General features: G+C 46.2%; 1 protein-coding gene across 3 annotated transcripts; it reads right to left on the bottom strand.

Moving 5' to 3' along the window:
- Positions 1-189: 189 nt before the first annotated feature.
- ppp3ccb (protein phosphatase 3, catalytic subunit, gamma isozyme, b) lies at positions 190-19,718 on the bottom strand. Of its 3 annotated transcripts, none has more exons than XM_026174677.1 (14): positions 19,122-19,718; positions 14,082-14,279; positions 13,714-13,838; positions 11,370-11,481; positions 11,145-11,290; positions 9,995-10,134; positions 8,347-8,424; positions 8,125-8,219; positions 7,905-8,030; positions 7,737-7,814; positions 5,408-5,492; positions 3,549-3,646; positions 2,640-2,666; positions 190-1,821 (listed from the first exon to the last, which is right to left on the bottom strand). In XM_026174677.1, exons 1-14 carry the CDS (start codon positions 19,171-19,173, stop codon positions 1,637-1,639), a joined length of 1,545 nt encoding a protein of 514 aa, XP_026030462.1. In that variant the 5' UTR covers positions 19,174-19,718; the 3' UTR covers positions 190-1,636. The 3 variants fall into 3 exon arrangements, with proteins under 3 accessions (XP_026030462.1, XP_026030463.1, XP_026030464.1); XM_026174678.1 differs by having other exon boundaries at positions 190-1,812; XM_026174679.1 differs by lacking the exon at positions 2,640-2,666.
- Between the last annotated feature and the right edge of the window lie 715 nt (positions 19,719-20,433).

Raw genomic sequence — 20,433 nt, 5'->3', positions numbered from 1 at the left:
TGGCTGCGAGCTACTTCACGTGGAGTGAGCAGCAGGTGATGATGTGGAGAGTCTGCGTTGCTTGGTAACAGATAAAAGCTGCACAAAGGACCACCTCCCACGCCGCACTCTGATTGGCAGCTGCTCGGCGACCTGTTCGCACACAGACGGCGTCCTTGAGACCAAAGCACACACAGACACACACTGAGCAGCTGTTGTTGAGTTTTTATTGAATGAGTGAAACGTCTACAGAGATGAGGCCTCGCAGGAACAAATCCAGCTGCTTACAGACAAACATCCAGATGTTTTTTCCTCTCTGTACATTCGGTGAGATATGTTCTGAGAAATGAGGCCCGGCAAACCCCCCCCACCAAAAATAAATCAAGAGTCAAATCAAACCCACGCAGGTCCTCATCACACCTGAAGCACACCTGAAACTCCCTCCTCCTCTTTGTGTGAAGGGCTCTTCTGTTCTACTAAAACTGCCGGTCTCAATCAATTTCAATCAAAAATGACGTAAATTATTAATATTGATGATTATGATTATTATTTACATCCAGCTCAGAGACTAGGAGGATCGGTGGTTTCTGACTGCCGTCATGTTAAATGATTCAGCTTTATTCTGCGTCAGCACTCAAGCCATTTATTAACAGATGACTTTATTTATGTACACTTTTTTTTAAACTTTTTTTCCTCTCACAAGTTTCACAAATTATAATTTTCAGATTTTCTCTGATTTGTTTTGGCAGAATTCTCTTTTGAGTTTTTAATTCATTAAAATATTTTCTCAGGCTGTCATTTCCATTTTTCTCAGATATTTTTGACCAATGATTTTAATATAATTCTTTTATAACAATTTTCCCAAAGAGCTGCGATGGATTTGTAAAGGTGCATTTCACTAAAACGCGCTGGAGCGCCAGTGGAGGCCATGTTAAACTCACTCCTGTAAAACAGGAGCATGACGCGTTCCCGGCTTTTCCAAAATATCGGAATATAACAGATCTGTCTGAAGTTCAACCGGCCGGGGAGGCTCGAGTCATTTTTCCAGAATTAGGAGCTTCAGCTCAGAAACTCAGTTTTAATAAAGCAGAACCTTCAACTCTTTCCCTCCACTGCCTCCACTCTCGCTCCGCCCCCTCCCACCTGGATAGTTAAAGCCTAAGTCTATGTTATAAAAAAAAAAAAAAAAACATCACATTGAAAAGAGGGAACAATTAAAATATACATATATTATAAATGTAAATACTCGCTCGGCGGAGCTCAGTCACACTATCATTGGCATAAGAAAGGATGGGTGTGTGGGTGTGTGTGTGTGTGTGTGTGTGTGTGTGTGTGTGTGTGTGGGCACGAACACAGCGTTTGAATGAGCGTCACTTCCTCCCCGGACCAAAGAAGAAAAAAGAAGAAAAAGAGGTGTGGCTGATACGAAGGTGTGGCATCAAGTACCAGCTGCCTCCTGATTGGAGGCATCGAGCGGCGCTGAGACTTTTCCTGTTCAGTCTGGATCTACGATATTTAACCGATGATGTAATAAATAAAGCGCGGCGAGTCGCTCGGACTGAACGGCCTCGTCTGCCGCTCGTGACGGAGGGAGGAGGGAGGGGAGGAAAGGAAAGGAGGCAGGGAAGGAGAGAAGGAGGGAGAGGAGGGGGAGGGTCTAGGCCTGAGCGTTGGTGCCGTTCTTGTCCGGGGGTCCGGTGCTTGCCGGCAGGTTGTTGAGGGAGGGCGGGGCCTCGTGCTGCTTGCTGTCGCGACGCGGCGGCATCCTCTCGTTGATGCGGTCCAGCCCTCGCGCCTCCTCGAAGCTCTGGATCTTGTGCTGCGGGTTGAAGCCTTGAATGGCTGCGAGGAAACAGGAAGAGGTTAGACACGAGGAGACGTCAAGCACAGCCGGGTCAGAAGGTCACCGCCAGCGCTGGATGCCGCCGTCCAGCTTTACTTTAAAATGTATTTTCAATGTCTGCACGTAATGCTAATATTTTATGACACATTTCAACGATTTCTCCTAAAAATAAATATCTGGTGAAAAAAAATCATGTTATTGTGTAAAAAAACTTTCCAGTTTTAAGAAATATTTTAAAATAATTTTGAGATTTTTCTTTAAAATTTCAGTAAAATACTTCTATTACTTTTAACAAATTCCATTTAATTTATAAAATAAATTGTCAAAAATGTAAAGAAAACATTTAATCAAAATTATTTTCAGCAATATTTTTGTACTTTAAGGATATTTCTAATTAGTAATATATAATTATGGCAATTATGTTAATATTATTTAGATATTTTATTATTTACCATTTAACATTTTAAATTTTAGTAACAGATTAGTATTTTACTACAGTATTTTATTAGCGTGTAACATCATTAAAAATATTTCACTTTTTATTTTAGAACTTGTGTGTGAACTTTTGCTGTCCTGCTGGCTCGTTTCTGACCCGCTGCACAAACAGTCACTTTTAAAAACACGAAGAGAAGGTGAGGAAACTTACTTGAAACAGGACAAAGACAGCATGAAGACAAAGAAACAGGTGATCAATAATCAGCTCTCACATTAGCTCATAAAAGGTTCAGGTTGAACATTAGACACCAACAGCACAGACATATTTCAGAGTGGGTGAACACAGACAGTCACACAGAGAGTCGGAGGGTCGGTTGCATACCTCGTGCCTCTTCTGCCTCTACGGTGGCTGTGTAAGCGTGAGTAGAAGTGCCATGCCAAAAAACCAATGGAGAGAGAGTGGGAACATTATATATCAATGCATTCAGTCAGTCACGTTATCAGTCCTGTTAACATGGAGTCAATCATCATACAACCCCACCCACCCCCCACCACCCCACCATCCTGACCACAGAGTCCGAGATTAGAGCACAGCTAACATCTTCATTGGGTTTATGGGGGTCTGTCGGAAACCGCAAAGACAAACCACCCGCGCCTGACTCTACCGTCATATCAAAGTGACGATTTTGGCGTCTAAACGTGACGCAGCTCCCAATCGGTCCTGATTCAGTGGTGCAAAGTTCATGCCGCCAACTCCGACCTACCCTGCTCTGAAGTAAGACCCGCTGGTTAGTCTGACCCTGGTGATGATGGTTTTTACCAGGGGGACAAAAGGTCGAGGTTCAGGCGACTACTTTAACATTTAATATGAATTCACCTCCATAAATACAGACGTTATACATATAACCTGGAATATTGCCACAAGCTGCAGCTGATGAAGTGATCTACATGACCAGATCAGGACCAGGAGTGTGGGTGAAGTTTTCAGGCTTTGTAATAATAAGTATAATTAGCCATTAATCCATGAAAATAAGTAAATGCAGTTTGATATGTGCTTGCTCTCCCTGCAGCCGTTCGTCTTTGAAGGCCAGTGTGCTGCAGAGATGTGCACAGGTTGGTCCGTCACAGGAGAATTGAGGACACTCGACATTTCCACCAGGCTACATGCTGATGAGGCGGGGGCAGTTTCTCGGCGGTTAGTCTCTCGGTGTGAGTGCAGGCATGGGGCGGTTAGTGTTAGCTGGACTCTGGGTTAGTGTTTGGTGGGATGTTCCGCTGCGCTCGCACTCACCGCTCTGCAGAGTCCGCCGACCGCCGGACAAAACACCGAGGGGCAGCGTCCCCGTCGGGGTCAGCCCCTTCAGCTGCAGTACGCTCTCGTTCTCCTCTCTGTCGACACACAAACACAACATCATTAGAGAGTGTCAGCTGATCGTGTCACCGATGAGGCACAGTTAACTTCAAAAGCCTCCAGACAGGAAGTCTAAATATGACGGCGTGATGTTTTCAGAGATAGCACAGATGGGAGGAGGAGGTCACTGCTGCACAACAAACCTGAAAGAAGAAACAAGGACTCCTCCTGACCAGGTTCACCAACATTCTACCAGATTAGCTCTCCAGATTATTGTTTATGATATAACCAGAGCTCAAAGCTCCACACAACCTTTCATAGCCTCCTGTGTGTTTCCTGTGTGCCAACACAGCAGAAACTAGGAACAAAGCACGTTTGTAGAGCTCCAGCTTGGGAGCCTTTTTAAGCTCTGCTTAGGTGGAGGTACTCTTTATTAGCAACCACACTGAGATGCAAACACATGCAAACCGCTTTCTCAGTTTTCTGAGGAAAGCTTGTTCCTCTCCACCAGGAGACAAGTCACCTGTTTAGTCTTTTACTGCAGATGACGGGATTTGCAAAAATAACTGAAACATGAAGTGATTTTCATAAAGACATAAAAGCTGAAAGACATGGTCAATCACTGGCCTGCTGCAATTTTTTTATTCACCCTTCTAATAAATAAATAATAAATAATAAAGGTGCTGCTCTATCCAGACAACACACGGCTATTTGTTCCTACTCGGCTGATGTCAGTTCTCTAAAGAAGTCAGGGTTGAATTCATCTGTGGCTGAACTAAATGTTTAGTTCTACTAAATTACTCAAACTGTACAACAAACTGATTTGTTCAAACATAATATTTGTTTAGGTCAAACCCGAGTAACTGAAGCCAAGTCTAAATACCAGGCAAACACACCCTCGTTTGTGTTGGTTAGGTGTGAAAAAATCCCACCTTATCAGTCCGACTTTGTCCAAACCACACCGACTTTTCGCCTGATTATAGCCAAAGCCAATCAGAATTCAGAATGCTTCTGGTACCAAAGACTGTCCATTTCCCAACATGTCTAAATATTCATGTGCAGATATCTGTTAAACCTGTTAGTTTAGAAAGCATTAATGAGCTTCTGTTAGCAGCAGGTCCAATGAAACGCTGCTGAGCTGTTCAGATTCCCGTACACGGGCCAATATACATCTGGTTAACTGGTTTAAACTTGACCTGTTTTTTCAGGCTTTTGTTCTTTGCACGTGTCTGTATCTGTGGTTTTATATCATATCTGATATCCTGGGTGTGGGACCGTTTCATTTGATTTTATTATAGTCCTAATTTTCATTTTATGATTTGCACTTCAGTAAAAAGACACCAAGCTGTAATGAAACAAAGTTCTCGGTTGAAGAAGTGAGTGCAAACAGAAGTAGAACTAAACTGCTGATAGAGATCAACTCAGTCATAAAGACGGACTGAAGATAAGGAGCCTGCGATGCTTTCCTGAGCCTTAAAATAACAGCAAGACATTTTCTGAAGAGGAGCAGTCACACTTTAAGGACAAATTATTCTGACACACTTCCACAGAATCAAAGGAGGACAAATGTAAACGACTGAGAAACTCATTAGCCTTAAATCAAAGTGGAGCAAAACTCTCAGTACTGTGCTCCAACAACCTCTTTATTCCACATTTTAGAGTGACGATTAAAAAAAGAAAGAAAGAAATCGTACAGAAAAAGGACTTAAACCGTCTCCTGCTTCTAAACATGGCCCTGATGTTAAAGAGTCTCATTGCAGTATAAACTTCACCCAAACCTTCAGGAATATAAAACACACCTGAGCACGGAGAAGACGCGAGCCATCTTTCCAATCGCCCGGATCTTGTTCCTGATCACCTCCTTCCTGACAGCCGGAGCGCCACCTGAGGAGTAGAATGGAAAAAGTCTTGAAAAGTTTGGTGGCATTTGAAATGAAGAACTCGATCTATACTGCGGAAGCTTGTCAGGGTCGACGAAACGTTCGTAAGGATATCAAGATGCGAGTCTGACTGTTTTTAGAAATTGAGGCAGAACTGGATTTAACCAAGACATCTGCAGAACACAGTGAGAAAAACCTCAGAGCCAAGCAGCTGGGTCGGAGAATTCAACTGTGTGAACCAGCCTTAAATCAGAAATAAGTAACTTGTGCACAGAAATAACAAACACACAGACTTTAAAAAAGTCACATGCATAGAAAAATACACCGAATGTGCAGACTAGTTATGACCTGATGGGAACTTCTAACTACCACATAATAATTTGAGCAGAGGAAAAGTATATTTTTAAGCAAACAAATTGGTCTAAAATTTCACAAATTCAGTGAACCGTCACACGAGAAAACAGATGATGCACAGACATATTTAAACCCAATGAACCCGAGCACGTCACCCATGCAGCGAGTTTTCAGTAAGTTTAAAGCATTATGACACATTTATAGTTCAAGTTGTTTCTCCCAGGGGTGTCAAACATAAGGCCCAGGGGCCGGAAGCGCCCTAGAAAAGTAGCTGTCTTTGGTAAATGTGATTGAGGGAATACATTTTGGACTTTTAACAGTTAAAAACATTTTCTTTCAATCTCAGTTTGCTGCAGTAAATTTGATCCAGTTTATTTTCCCCGAGTTTTTTTTTTAAATTTAATTCCAGAGCTCATCATTCAAAAATACCCAACAGGCTCCTCTTTTTTCATCATTCCCCGTCCACACAAGTAAAGACTATTTAAAAATAGTTTCCTCAGTTTCTTGAGCTTCAGGCCGACACTGATCGAGCTGTCGGAGTGGATTCACAGTTCTGCCCATTTCCTGCTCCAGGTTTTTATTCCTGAACACTCGTAGAGCAGCTTTGTATGCACAATTCAGAATAATGCTTCTATATCTGATCCTGAGCCTCAGCTCACTCTGAAACAAGCTTTTTTTTAGCTCATCTTCCTTTAAGGAAACCATGTTCTGATTGTCTGCCCTGGTAAACAAAACTTTGACTCTCTGTGACATCACAAAGATCCAAGACTAGAGGAAGCTGTGATAACCTGAGTGTTTAATGCACACGCACACAGCTCGATGTCGTCTTCCTTTCAGAGACCTGCTGAAGTGTTCTGAGCATTAATGATTAATTCAGAGGATGAGTGATAATCTGAGCTGACCTGTAACTCTGACGGAATAAAACATTTATTTCTTCCTGAATCAGTAAGACTGTAAACCCCACAGCAGGTATCTCCTTCATCTTCCTCATAACCGTCTCATTGTTAGCAGAGATTATCACAGTAATAATCAGCGAACCACAGAGGAGGCGGGGCTAATAGCGACTGCGCTCTCGCAGTTATGAGCCAAACTCGTTCTAACAGCTGCCGCCACACATCGACTTCCCTCAGGGTTTCACTTCCTCCCTGGGCCCCAACGCATCTGATTCATTTACATTCAGTGTTAAGCACCCGCTGCAGGTCGCCATGGCAACACGCCAGATACTACTGACAACTTTTTTTTTTTTTTTTAAGGCTTCTCTGACTCGCCGGCCTCCACAGTCAGCCTGTCAGCAGCTAATAAAACACCCCAGAGCACCATCTGGCTGGCATACAGCACTTCCAGTGAAGCTGATCTAAACCAGAACATCTCAGCCCTGCTCTCTATGACATCACAGAGATCCAAAAGTAGGGAAAAAAAGGGGTAAACTGGGTGTTCAGAGCAGTGTGCATGCTGAGCTTTGGGCTCACAGAGATTACTGAACACAGACTGAGCTCATGATTAGATATTTTACCATGAAAGTCCCACTGGAACAGCAGAGACATGGATCAGATCCACTTTACATCAGCTCGACTGTAAGAAAACTAAAGCTTTCAGCACAGAGTCGTGTTTTTATCACCGCCATCAGAGGTCAGTGTCGTGTGTTCAAGGATAGTCTGATATCCTGTCTCACTGCTGCGAGCTGCACTTTATCTAAGAAAACCGCACAGAATTCACTGTGAAGACAGTGAAAATAAAACGTGTGAACCTGCTGCAGGAGGTATGTGCGACACCCTCGTGACCATGTGAACCTAACATGGCAAGAAATGCAAAGGTGCCAAACTGCCGTCCGTGCAGGCCGAGCCTTACTGAGCATGTGTGGAAACTAAATGGGTGTGGCTAAAGGCGTTCTTACCCTCGCCCGTGTCGTCGGCTTCGGATAGGAGCTCGTCATCGGAGCAAATGTTCAGCACGTTCACCAGCATCTCCGTCACTGTTTCAGAGGACACACACAGCGGCATGTCTGATTGGTTATCACAGAATGCAAACTTTAGAAAGATCCTCCCTCCTCTTTGACCCTCACCTTTCTCTCCAACGAAGGGCAGAGACCAGGTGAAGACATCCATGAAGTTGGGGAGCCAGTAAGGGTGAGGGGAGCAGTTAAACTGCCGAATGTTCATCACGTTGTTCTCGTATTTCAGCACCGCCGCTGAGGACCACACACACACACACACACTCATTATCTTGACTCCATCAGCCTGCCTCCTGCTGCCATGGTTTCCCTCCTCCTCTGGTCCTCTTACCTTTGTTGTTGTACACATCCAGGTAGTTGGGAGCCGAGAAGATTGTGATTAAAGAAGGAAACCCCGTCGTCTGACTTTTCCTGTACATTCGATACCTGCCGGAGAAAAATGGACGGTGCTTTAAAAACACTGCACTTCCTCTAAAATCCACGAGGGGCAGGCCACACACACACACGGTCATGAAAACACACTTTTGTTTATAAACAGCCGTAATGAACTCACCCAGCGTCCTGAGCTTCATGTGCTCGTATTACAGACAGCAGGTTATTGTTCATCAGAAAGTCACAGACTGCCGGGTAACTGAAACACACACACAACAAGAAGAGTTTTAAAGAACGGCTTTTACAAGACACACACACACACACACACACACAGATGGAGGTGATCTCACTGAACGTGATGAGCATCAGAACCGCCTCCTCCAACCCACCGCAGTTACCATGACAGCTAAGAGGGCTGCTCAAACTCGAGTATGACAAGCGATGCTGAAAGCGCTAAAATTAGGATTAATTAAGGTCGGGGCTTTACACGGGGGGGGGGGGGGGAATCAGATCCTCACAGAAATGCCAGCTCACTTCAGAAAATCATACCCCACACACACACACACACACACACACACACACACACACACACACACACACACACACACACACACACACACACACACACACACACACACACACACACACCCTGAGTTTTTTTCTTTAATCCACACTCACTCAAGTAAAAGCAAAGCCCAGAAATGAATCCCCTTCATCACTTGACTAAAGTTCAAGGAGATGATTCATTCAGCAAACCACACATTAAAGAAGATGGAGGCGCCTTCATGAAGCTCAGTCTGCATGGGTCAGGTGTGCAGGTGATGTCACACAATCATCACTTAAACCTGAGTTTAAGCCTGAGGCCACCAGCATCATGCAGCCCGAGGCTTACAGTTGAGGAACATTTCAATTTATTTTTGTATAACACCAAATCACAACAGCAGCTAACTCAGGGAGCTTAATAAAGACCCCACAGTTATCACATGACACCCTTTGAGCAAACGCTTGGCGACATTTGAGAGAAAAAACTCCCATTTAACAGGATGAAACCTCCAGCAGAGGTCACCGATGCTTCGCGTCAGGAAGTGCAAGAAAACATTGTCTTAAAAACTGCAGGGAGCTATCGGTTTACTTTAATAAAGGATACACTTCCTGTATCGGTGATTGATAGGAGCAGACTTTTATTGAGCAACGTTTAAAAAAAAAACCAGAACAAAAAAAAAAAAAAAACCCAGACCTTTTTTCTGACCCTAAAAATAGACGGGAAGTAAACTTCTGATGCTGCTGCCTCTGTTCTTGAATTATTTCACGTTAAAATCGATGCAGCGTCACATTTTTCTCTCACTGTATATGTGGCCTCCACCCTAAGTAAGGCCGTCTTTACTTCCTGTAGTGGTGTGGGTCTGTGTGGATCCTCCCAGTCAGTCGTGTCCAGTGATGGGTCTGAGACGCCGTCTGAAGCGACCCAGATGCTCACTCAGGTTTGTGTGTGCTGACTCGGTAATAAAGGCCAGACGGCCACAAACATGCTCGCTGTAATGAGTTCTGTAAATGTCGAGCTACTGAAACAAACTAATGGTGGCTAAAAGAGGCTTAGGAGCAGCTTTCGTCGCCCTGTGACTTCCGAGCAGTGTCAACGCTGCAGATTCAGCTTAACTATTAAGACAGAGCAGGGAATGCTAATATTTATTTTCAGTATCTGTGTGACAGCGGATTTAACGGCACTCACTTATCCACAGATAAGCCATTGTTTGTAAAAGCTTTAATCAGCTCGGATTAACAGAGCGCTCTGCTTTTTGGTGCTCGGGCGGCAGCAGCGTGGCTTGTACCTGTAGAAATAAGAGCATCCTCTGACACTGTTGTGGCAGAAGTGTTCCTGGGTCTTCTCTGAGCCGTAGTCCTCGCCCGGGTCTGACCACAGCAGGTCGCACATTGGCCCGAATGCCGGAGGCTCCTTAAACCGGTCCAGCTGGAAAAAACAGGAAAATTTCAGATAATTTAAACTCTAAAAGAGAATGTGTCTGTGAGGTTCTCAGTCATCCAGGTCATCGTAGTCAAAGGAGCTTGCAAAGAAAAGCGTCTGGACTTCTTTAAGTTGCTTGAAGACGTTTCACCTCTCATCCGAGAAGCTTCTTCAGTTCTAAGGTCAAATGGTGGAGAGTCCCAGATTTAAACCTCATGGGAGTGACCCCCCACAGAGGGACAAAAGGACCCCCTGATGATCCTCTAATCGCCTGAGCCAAGGTGTGAAACTGGGTGTGGGTCCCAATCAGCCAGGGTTTCAGGTGAGCTCATTGTGAAACCTCTCTAAAAGAGAATGTGTTTATAAACCACCACCAAGAAGAGTAAATCGTTTCCAGCTCTGATTCTTCGCCTGCCGGCTCTTCTAATATCTTGATGCATTCTCAATCATCCAGGTAAGTAAATCCCAAAAGGCTGATTCTGTTCATCTGGACGTAGCGTTTTCAGTGGGAGAAATGTTTTGTCACTCATCACTCATTAAGGATCAAGGAACTGACCTCACAGCCCCATTGTTCCTTCAGTGGGCTGGTTTCAGTCATTATGTAAATGTACTGTTTATAAGATTGTGGAAACCTGCAGTCAGCTGAGACTGAAGAAGTCACTTGGATGAGTGACGAAAGCTTCTCCCACTAAAAACGCCATGTCCAGATGAACAGAATCAGCCTTTTGGGACAAGAGCCAAACTCTCTCTCAATAACTCTCTCACTCTTCCTAAGGCCCTCCTCCCTAAAAGCACACTTTCTTCTGATTGGCTGACCCTAGTAAGCCAGCCATGGGCCAGCACATGTCGTAAACAGAGAAGTCAGTGAAGTCAGATTCAGGCTTGTGGTTTATAAACATTTACAAACATTTACGTTATTATTAGAAACCGATGAAAAATGCAAAACTTCAGACTATCAGTGACGTGCCTACTGAAGACTCTGGCTGTCAGCCCTTTCGTGATGTAACACATCTCACCTTTCGTATGTCATCCAGGCAGGTGATCTCAGGGCTTAGACCTCCGTGCACACACAGGAACTGCTGGTTGAGGAGGGCGGCCAGAGGCAGGCAGTCAAACGCCTCCATGCAGGCATCGTATACACGCTCAGAGTACTTTATCTTACCTGGAAACGCACACACACCAAGGTCAGCTGCAGTCAGATAAGCGGTCTCTGATGCTGGTGTGTGAGGACAAACACTTACACTCCTGCTTGAAGGTGAAGTACTCTGTGAGATGTCGGCACTCGTGGTTGCCTCTGAGGAGGAAGAGGGTGTTGGGATGGTTGACCTTCAGGGCCCACAGGTACAGTACACACTGCAGTAACACACACACACACACACACACACACACACACACACACACACACACACACACACACACACACAATCGTGAGAAACACCATCACCTGACTCCACGTGAACAGTTCTCTAAGACTGATGGAGTTAACCGCTCCTGGGTCCAAATTCTCCTTCAGTTAAACAGTCCAGCTGTTGTTGTGAGTGATGTGAGATTTTAAGGTGGGGAGAGGCAACACCGTCATGGTGAAAATAAAGCACAAACATAAAAGGTTTACGCTGAATGTGACATAATAATCAGGATGATAACGTTGGATTATCATTCCCGGTTCACCGCCATGACTGAAGGTGGAGGCCGGCAGAGGAGGAGGTCTGCAGGCTGTGAGATGACTAACAGCAGCCCGACGCTGTGAGATGATCCGCCGCTGTTTACTGACTCTGACAGATTCATTAATTATGGGGGATTAGTCGATGCCATTATTGATCGCTACAGGCCGGGGCCGACAGTCCTCGAGCAGAAACTCTCGGTGCAGAGGGAATACGAGTATCATGGAGAAACCTTCATCTCCATCAGGGAAAGAGCTGCTGAAGCACTGACATGCAGTAAACCGGCAGCTGACGGACGTCATCCTCAACCTCCAAACAAACCCACGGATCCTTTCAGCTGCCACTCACTCCTGTGTTTTTGTGCACCACCTGTTTCAATTTAATGTTTTTTCTGCTCTGAAGGCGTCGAGCTGTTCAACTGAGCCGAGCGCAGAGGAAGACGAGAAGAATAAACAGTGTTGGAGTCGGGCTGCGTGCACGCTGTCATTCCTACATGCAATTATGTAACTTCATGGCGCTGGTAAAGCCACGGCTTGTGTCAGACATGGGTGACTTTACGCTCGTGTTCCCTTTGTTAGTAAAAGAGCAGCGGCACGCTTCACCATTCAGCCTTTGAAAGATGAGACTGGAGAGAACAGCAGGAGAACAGCAAGACAAAATAAAACTACACAACCTCAAAGAGAGGAGACGACCTCAAGAATTTCTGGTTTGTGGCTAAAAAGTGAAGATTTTTAGCAGTAAATGAGATTCCTCTTAGTTTATGGATAATTGGCAAAACTGTCTTTTCTCCAGAGAGCAAACAGTTTGTGCATCAGTCTGCAAACATGTTTATTTGTGCTACAACGTTTTAACACGGGGGCCGACTCACTGCTGCCTGTGCTGGACGTCACAGGAACTGAAGCATGCGGTGCTGCCATGATCATGTGGTATGACTAAACACTCAGATTTGAGCTGCAGTTAAAACTTCTGAGAGACTTTTTCTGCCCAATTAAATGTCTGAAAAGGTCAAAAAACACAAAAGACATTAGAGCAATCAGCTGATTCAGCCGTGACTCAGAGTCGGGACACGCAGCACGCCGTTCGGTCTGCGGCTGTTGAGTCGTCTGGAAAACGAGTCTTTATGAAGACAAATGACCTCTAAACTAACAGAGTTCAGTCAAGCATCTGCTGCTGCAAACTGAGTGTGACTTTGAAACAGGACGATGACACACGGCGTCTCTGAGGTCCAGGCAGAGCTGAGGAGGAGGAGGAGCAGCTCCAGGATGTCCACTAATCCCAAACAAGGAAGCACGACGGCAGCCATACAAATGTCAGCAGCTCCATGCCAGAAGACGCCCGGTGCTCCCTCTGATGGGGCGCAGCTGGAGTTTGAGTTTGTGTGTTTGTGTAAGTGTGTGTGTCTAGCAGGGTGTGTTTGTGTGGAAGAGTGGGTGTGGCAGTCAGGGCGGCGAGGGGGCAAACAGTGTGCCTTTTATTACCCATGACTATTTAAAGATGCCCTGCAGAGCCGTGCGGGCCGAGTCTCCAAATGTCACGCCAGGATTTCTGTACCAACACATCCTGACAACTCCAACACAATAAACAAGACGACTCCGAGCTCTGCACACACTCCCACAACACCCAGGAAGGCTGAAGACGCACAGCAAACCTGGACGGGTATAAGTACGCAGGAGCTAACGAATAAATGAGAGAACGCCCCAACTGCCAACTAATACCCACAAAACAACCCAAAAAAGATTCAAGACAAGCACAAAAGAAAGACCGAAAACAAGAGCCAAAAAAGGAAGAAAACAACCCGAAGACAAACAAAGTGACCCAAAAAACAAAAAAAATAATGAAAAAGAGACAAAACAAGAGCACAAAAAGTATAAAAAGGCAACAAATGACATTTCTTTCCTGTGCCGAGGAAGCTACAGACACGCACCTCGATGCTGAAGTAGCCTCGGTCTACGTAGTCCCCGAGGAACAGGTAACGGGTGGTGCTGGGGGACCCACCCACCTCGAAGAGCTTCATCAGGTCGAAGAACTGACCGTGGACATCTCCGCACACTGCACATACAAACACAACAAGCTCAGCGTTACTACAGCCGCTTTCAGACACAGGCTGAGCTGAGAGGAGGATGATTATGAGCTGTCGCTCATGCAAAGCTGTAACATTAGCGTTAGCAGACCGTGTTCTTTCATCATTAACAAAGAGGAAAACATGCTGGTGATAAATTCTCAGCTGACATCTTTAAATGTCTCTGCACGTTGCTGACATACCAAGTGGGCGGGGTCAAGGCGAGGCTTTACCTGTGATGGGGGCTTCCACCTCAAGCATGCATTTCTCCTGCCGGAGGATGGCGGCACCCTCGTTGATGATCCGCAGGGCCGTCTCCTCCTCCAGCCGACCCTCCTTTACCAGATGGGCCTTGAGCACCTCCAAACTGGGCCTCCCGTCCACGTACAGCTCTTTGACCGTCAGGCGGTCTCCAGGAGGATACGGCACGGCTGCAGAGAGATGAAAGAGAGAAGGGACACGGTTACACTGTGACCTCATACAGAACACACAAAACCTTCACCCTTTAGTTTAAAGGGGCTCCATGCTGTTGTTCAGGGACAGAATTGATACTTTTTAATGATGATATTTAATGATATTGAACAGGAACTCGTATTCCTGTCCTGCTGACAGGTGATCGCTTGCTGTAATCTTTAATAAAGGTTGGTCCCCTGTTCGGGTGTTTTCTGGCTGTTTTTGTGCTGTAACATTCCCACGCTCAGATAACGCCTCGTTAGGAATGCTCTTATCATCAGCGAGGTCACGACGTGCCTTTGCAGCACACCTGAGATCACCCGGGTACCCGCGGCTTTGTTTGCAAAGAGCAGGCCCGCTGACTTCAAATCCAAGCTTATCCAGGTCACACCTCAGAGCCAACCACGCAGGCCCACAGGCAGATCAGCGTCGGTGAGGTGTCCGCGGCATGTCGGGGCTCGTCCTGAACACAAAGCAGCAGAGTGTGGCGGCGCGGCCCAGCCCTGCAGGAAATACCAAGCAGCTTATTTCAAGAAAACCCGTCGCTGCTCACAGACTCCAGCAGGCAGGGCCGAGCTTCTACACCCACGGTTACTAACGTTCCTTAAAGGTGTTTGGACCAACGCTGTAAAACCGCTGCTGTAACAACTGTTACTGAGCAGCTGAGCCCGAGCAGATGCACTGCAGCAGGAATCAGAATCACAGTTAAAGAATATATAAAATATATAAAGGCAGGAGGAGAAGGACACATGACATGACTGTCTGCTCTCACCTGCACGGTCCAGGTCATGTGATACATTTATGACCTGGAATCACCTGTGTCTGTCTACATGAACTCAGTGACGGTGCAGTCAGACAGGCGGGTCAGTGTGCGCTGTGATTGGTCACAAACATGTATTTTGTGTTTTTAATCACCTTTCCCCGCCACACCGGCTCCGACCGCCCAGTTCACCTGCTGTGAGGTCAGAGGCTGTTTGGTCACCTGACTGCTGAGGTGACATAAACACGGTGATGCACCGAGAGGAAGGTCTAAGAAGACGGGAGCAATCACGCAGACACTGAATGTTCCTGAACACTCGCTCCTGGCACGGCGCTCTAGTTCAGCACGCAGCTCTGAAACCAAACCAGGCCGCACGTGTTCAGCCAATCACGTCGCAGCTCCTCGTGAACTGGTTCATCGAAGTAAAAGCAGCTGCGAGTCCCCACCAGACAAATTTATCTGCCCGACAACTCGGAAGTGAGAGTGGAGTGTGTGAAGAGAGAGAGAGAAAAACAAAACCACGATTGTGAAAAGGAGGTGTTGCCGACCGCTGCAGGAAGCGGTATTCAAATAACCATCAGCAGGAGGGACACAGGAAGAGTGAAACTGCTCAGATGCTTAGTAAACTCAGCCGCCGCCGCCCCGCACTTTGTTTGCTGTTGAAGCCACGCGGCTGCCTGCCAGTCAAACATAAGCAAAGCAGCGAGCCGGCCCAGCACAGATGGCCGCTTGTTTCTGTCTGTGCAGCCAGCGAGCAAACACCAGCAGGACACACAGAATCAGACCTGAGTGCAAAGAAACTTCACTTAAACAAGCAACAGCAACGACAGAACCCACGGACTGAAGCCCACATGCCAAACATGGAAGACCCCCCTTCCCTTATTTTTATTTATTTATTTATTTATTTTTTGGGGGGGGGGGGGGGGGGGGGGTCAGTGCTGTCTATGGACTGGTCTGAGGCCAAACCATCACAGCTAAGGCTTCAGTCTGAGCCTCACATTAACGCCGCCATGCAAACATCTGCACGGACGAGAATGACAACTCGTTAGATAAGAAGCTCATTTTCATCTTGTTTGCATATATATGAACTCACAGCTTCCTGCAGCCGACGCAGCCATCGATAACGAGCAACGTTAACGTGACCGACAGAGAAAAGGAACTGCTCAGGAACAAACCCCACACAGCCGAATAACCCAAACTGACTCATCCACACAAGTTGGAGCAGGTCGGGCTGACAGCTTCACATTACTGTTAATAACCTGCAGTTGTGTGTGTGTTACTTTCAGTCTTGCCTCGAGTTCATACTTGAACACCTCTGCACGACTTCACGCATCTACCACAAACCGAGGTCAAACGCTAGCGCCTGTTAGCTTCAGCGTCACACCTGAGGAGCAGCTCTGTCATCACCTGGATGGTCACCACCTCCTTCCCATCCTCCCTCTGCTCCACTCTGCGTGTGAGGAGGTGCACCCACAGCAAGGCTAAGAACAACGAAAGGAGAAACTAACGTGAAGTCTCTCATACTGAGCTCCAATCACACCATAAATACCCAAATACCTGTCTAACTTCATGTGACCCTTAAAGTGCTGCAGATGTGCACCTTTTTGACTGCACAACGCCCGAACGTACAGGGTGAGGGTTGGCGTGTACCCCTGAGCGGGACAGGCCCCAGACGGCACTCCGTGCTCGGGCCCACCCCAAAAAGTCTTAACACCTTAACCACCTTAACAGATCAGCATTTTCCTTCCTTTTGATGTTGGATGGAATAACCATAAGATTATAGGCTTTGGAGACCGTGCTGACCCGATTCTCTGTGGGTGGAGTGGACGGGGTCCAGGGTGGAGCTCCATCACAGAGGCCAGGACAGCAGAGCAATCCTGCTGCATCCTCCAGCCCAGCTCCATCAATCATGAATGAGGACAGAATCATTACACATGCCGAGCGAGGCAGACGGCCCGACTGATTCGATTACCATCGGTAACTAAACCAAAAGGCCAGAACACACATGCACGCGCACACACACAGGGTTCAACAGGAAGCTGCAGATTGGGCTGCTGTGATGAACTACAGCCATCAGCAGCAAGCTGCTCAGCCTGAAGTAATTACATAATTCAATCGAGCTGATTCAGGGCTGCAAACAACACGTGGAAACATCCCAAAGAAAATTCCCAGAATCCAAGTAGGAGCTGTTCTCTGTGACCATTCCCAAATCAAACAGCAACCAGGTTGTCATCAGAGAAAACCAACAGTGAGGCTGAGTGCTCAGGGCAGCTTATCAGAAGGATAAGGTTCTGGACTTTCAAAAACGAACTGATAAACTCTTAGAGTGGATCTGGAAATCCATCCAGATATTCCTGGAAGAGTTGTTGTGTTGGTGCTCACAGATAAACAATCAAAGGTGATTCTGAGCAGGTAAATCCATTCAGAGTCGGCCGTATCGGCTTCCTGAGCGGCGGCACCGGCATTAAGGAGGTCTGTGTAATGACCAGTGGCCCTCCTAAGCTTCTCAAACCCGGTGAGCATATCAAACATGACCCCACCTGCTGCTTCACCCGACACCACAACGACTCAGAGAGAAAGCCGTTTTATTCTCCAGCAACCACCAAACTGGGCTCCAGCGATGGCCCATCTGTGCAGTGCTCCTGATCAATCAGCATACATTAGCCGGCCTAACAGTCGAGTCTAAAACACGCTAAAAACGCTCAAATTCATTGATGCTTGGAGCAGCAGGAAGTTATTTTAGGCTTCAGTGATTCAACAGGAACCAGAGTTCACAACCCAACGCCGCCCGTTTGGAGACACAACTCCTAATAGCTTCATTACTTCCTGTTTCATCATGAAGAAATGATAACGACATTGAACTTAATAATTTTATTCATCTACTGTGTAATAAGCAGGTCTTATAAAACAGTAGATGTTGGTGGGGAGCAGTGTCTCTCAGACTCATGAGCCTTCTGCAGATGAAAAGTTCTGTTTAAATCTAACCGGATAATTTCATTGATGGCTAAAGTGGGCAATAACAACTTTTTAAGGTGCCATCAAAAACTCCAAAAATAAAACAAAAGCAGAAGTAAAGAAAGACAATATCCACCACCATTTTAATATTATTAATATTGTTTCCTGATTGATAATAATAATAACCATGTGGTTATACACTGTGAAATCGCCACAATCATAGCATAACATAAACTAAATAATTTGTGAAATTAAATGGCAGAACATTTCAAATATAAACTAAAACACTAATGATACAATAAAAAACTAAAATATAAATGAAAAAAAATCCAAAATAAAGATGAACTGAATTATAAAACGTAAAAAATAAAATAAAAACATTTTCATTAAATTATAATAAATTAAATTGATAGGTCTTTAAATGTGGGGTGTGTGTGCAGGGGTTCGGAGAGCCTGTGATGCTGAGCAGGAGGTTGCCTCCGGGCTCGGATGGGCTCGTCTCGGGGGTGTTTGTTCTGCAGAGCGGTGAAGCACCAGCTGCTGCCTCTCTGAGAGCTCTGAACACCGCAGAGAAAAACCGCAGCAGCAGAACGTGGCTCAGTCCTCCACACAAACCTCAATTTCAAACTCATTTTCCATAAACACACACAGCGGGGCAGATTCGGGGGCGGGGGGTTGACGAGGCCAGTTTATTCACCCCTGAACCATTACGAGGCCAGCTGCCTGCCGCACACGGGGCGGTGTATACCCGCGGACAGGATCCAGGTATCCGCGGCGTCGTGCGGACTTTCCGCGTGAACCCAAGCATCGAGCGTGGCTTGACGGCGGGCTCTCACACCGCACACCTACATCTGGAGCTCAGGGCTGCTAAGCTAAAAGGCTAAGTTGTTAGCTGCCGCGGCATCGATTAGCGGGCTGATTGATTGGCCGGACTGCCTGTTTCCCCCTGCCTGGTGGAAGAGGCGTTAAAGCGGGCAGCTCGGGGAGAAATCACCGTTAACTGCGGCTCTGACATCCAGCTGCTCACATTTAGCGAAGCCATTAGCCCCGACACCCGTCAACTTCCTGCCCCAGGAACGCGCTCTAAAGCCGGACAATCACGTACCTTTGACGGGCCGCTCCGTGGTGGAGAGTTTGCTCTGGTCTTTGGCCGACATGCTCCCTCCCTGCGGGCTGCGGGCCGGAAAACAGGAGAAATTCCGAACTAAACTGGACCGATTCTTCCTGACGAGCTAGCAGGCTAGCTGGAGCGAGCTAGCCGCGCTAGCTGGTGGTGGGGCTGGGAGCGGCGGCGGCAGCGCGTCCCTCCGCGTACAGGGCAAGCGAACCGAGTCGAGCTGGAGTCAGACCTGACCAGGGTAGGGAAGAGGGAGCGAGGGCGTCCGTTTCACCGACAAACCGGAGCCTCTCCGCTCTGCCCTACTCCTCTCTGCGGTGCGGTGATGCCGACCCGCGGTCCAGGCAGGAAGCGGCCCGGGCAGCAGCGCCGATCTCTGGCTTCAGCAGCACCGAGCGGCGCGGCGGATCATGTCTCGGCTTTATCCCGTTATTCTCGGACAAGGTGCATCTGTTCCAGGCCGCTGCGCTTCAGTTTTTTCCTGTCGTGATCCGATGTGTCGCCCAGACCCTCTGTCGGATTACAATAATCCGCCGCAAGCGGATTTCCTACAACATGGCTCAGCGCGGGCGGGGGGTTGTGGGTAATGTAGTATTAAAGCGGTATGAATGCGCCTCCTTCAGAGCCCACTCAGCGTGTGCACCGCACTGTCAATGGAAAATAACTGCATAAATAAAAACTCTGCTGTCTACGGTGTGAATAGATAAATAAAGTAAAAATACACAATGTACGGAAAATAATAATAATCTCTAATAAAATTACGGATAAAAAATTACAGATACATTAATAAAAAAAATACACCCTACGGAAAAATTTAAGAAATAAAATTAAATAATAAACACACTATGGAAAATAAAAAAGTTTCAGTAAAAAATAATATTAAATAAACACTGTCTGTGGGGCAAAATAAATTAAAATGCAATGTCTTTGGGATAAAATTAAAAATAAACAAATGAAAAAAGGGGGAACATTCATTAAAATAAGCGTAATATAAAATAAGAAGCCCGAGCCGAAAAGTTTCTCTGACACTGTCTTGGAAAAATGTTTAATTACATACACTGTTTACGAAGAAAAATATTATCCTTAAAAACCAAAGTTTCACTGTGACAAAAGTAATATTAGTCTTTAACAAACAGTGAACTCTAAAGAATGGTTTCTTGGTGTTTATTCTAAACTTCGTTCTCAACGTTTAAAGTTTTCATTCTCATTTCAATAAAATAAAGCGAAAAACAAGGAAGTGTCTGATTTAAACGCACTCACAGTAATACTTGTGCTGCGCATTACATGCTGTTACACGCTG

Source organism: Astatotilapia calliptera, chromosome 7 (genome assembly GCF_900246225.1).
Source record: "Astatotilapia calliptera chromosome 7, fAstCal1.2, whole genome shotgun sequence".
Taxonomy (NCBI): Eukaryota; Metazoa; Chordata; class Actinopteri; order Cichliformes; family Cichlidae; genus Astatotilapia; species Astatotilapia calliptera.
Note: the sequence above shows the minus strand (reverse complement) of the source record. Positions and strands in the feature narration are given on the sequence as shown.

Bases quoted from the DNA above. Each gene is read 5' to 3' on its own strand.
- ppp3ccb (XM_026174677.1), bottom strand. From the start codon at position 19,173: ATGTCGGCCAAAGACCAGAGCAAACTCTCCACCACGGAGCGGCCCGTC. The intron at 11,291-11,369 runs GTAAGTGTTTGT...GTGCGTTTCCAG, and splicing joins CTTCACCTTCAAGCAGGAGT to GTAAGATAAAGTACTCTGAG. The intron at 1,822-2,639 runs GTATGCAACCGA...GTTTCCTCGCAG, and splicing joins AGAGGCAGAAGAGGCACGAG to CCATTCAAGGCTTCAACCCG.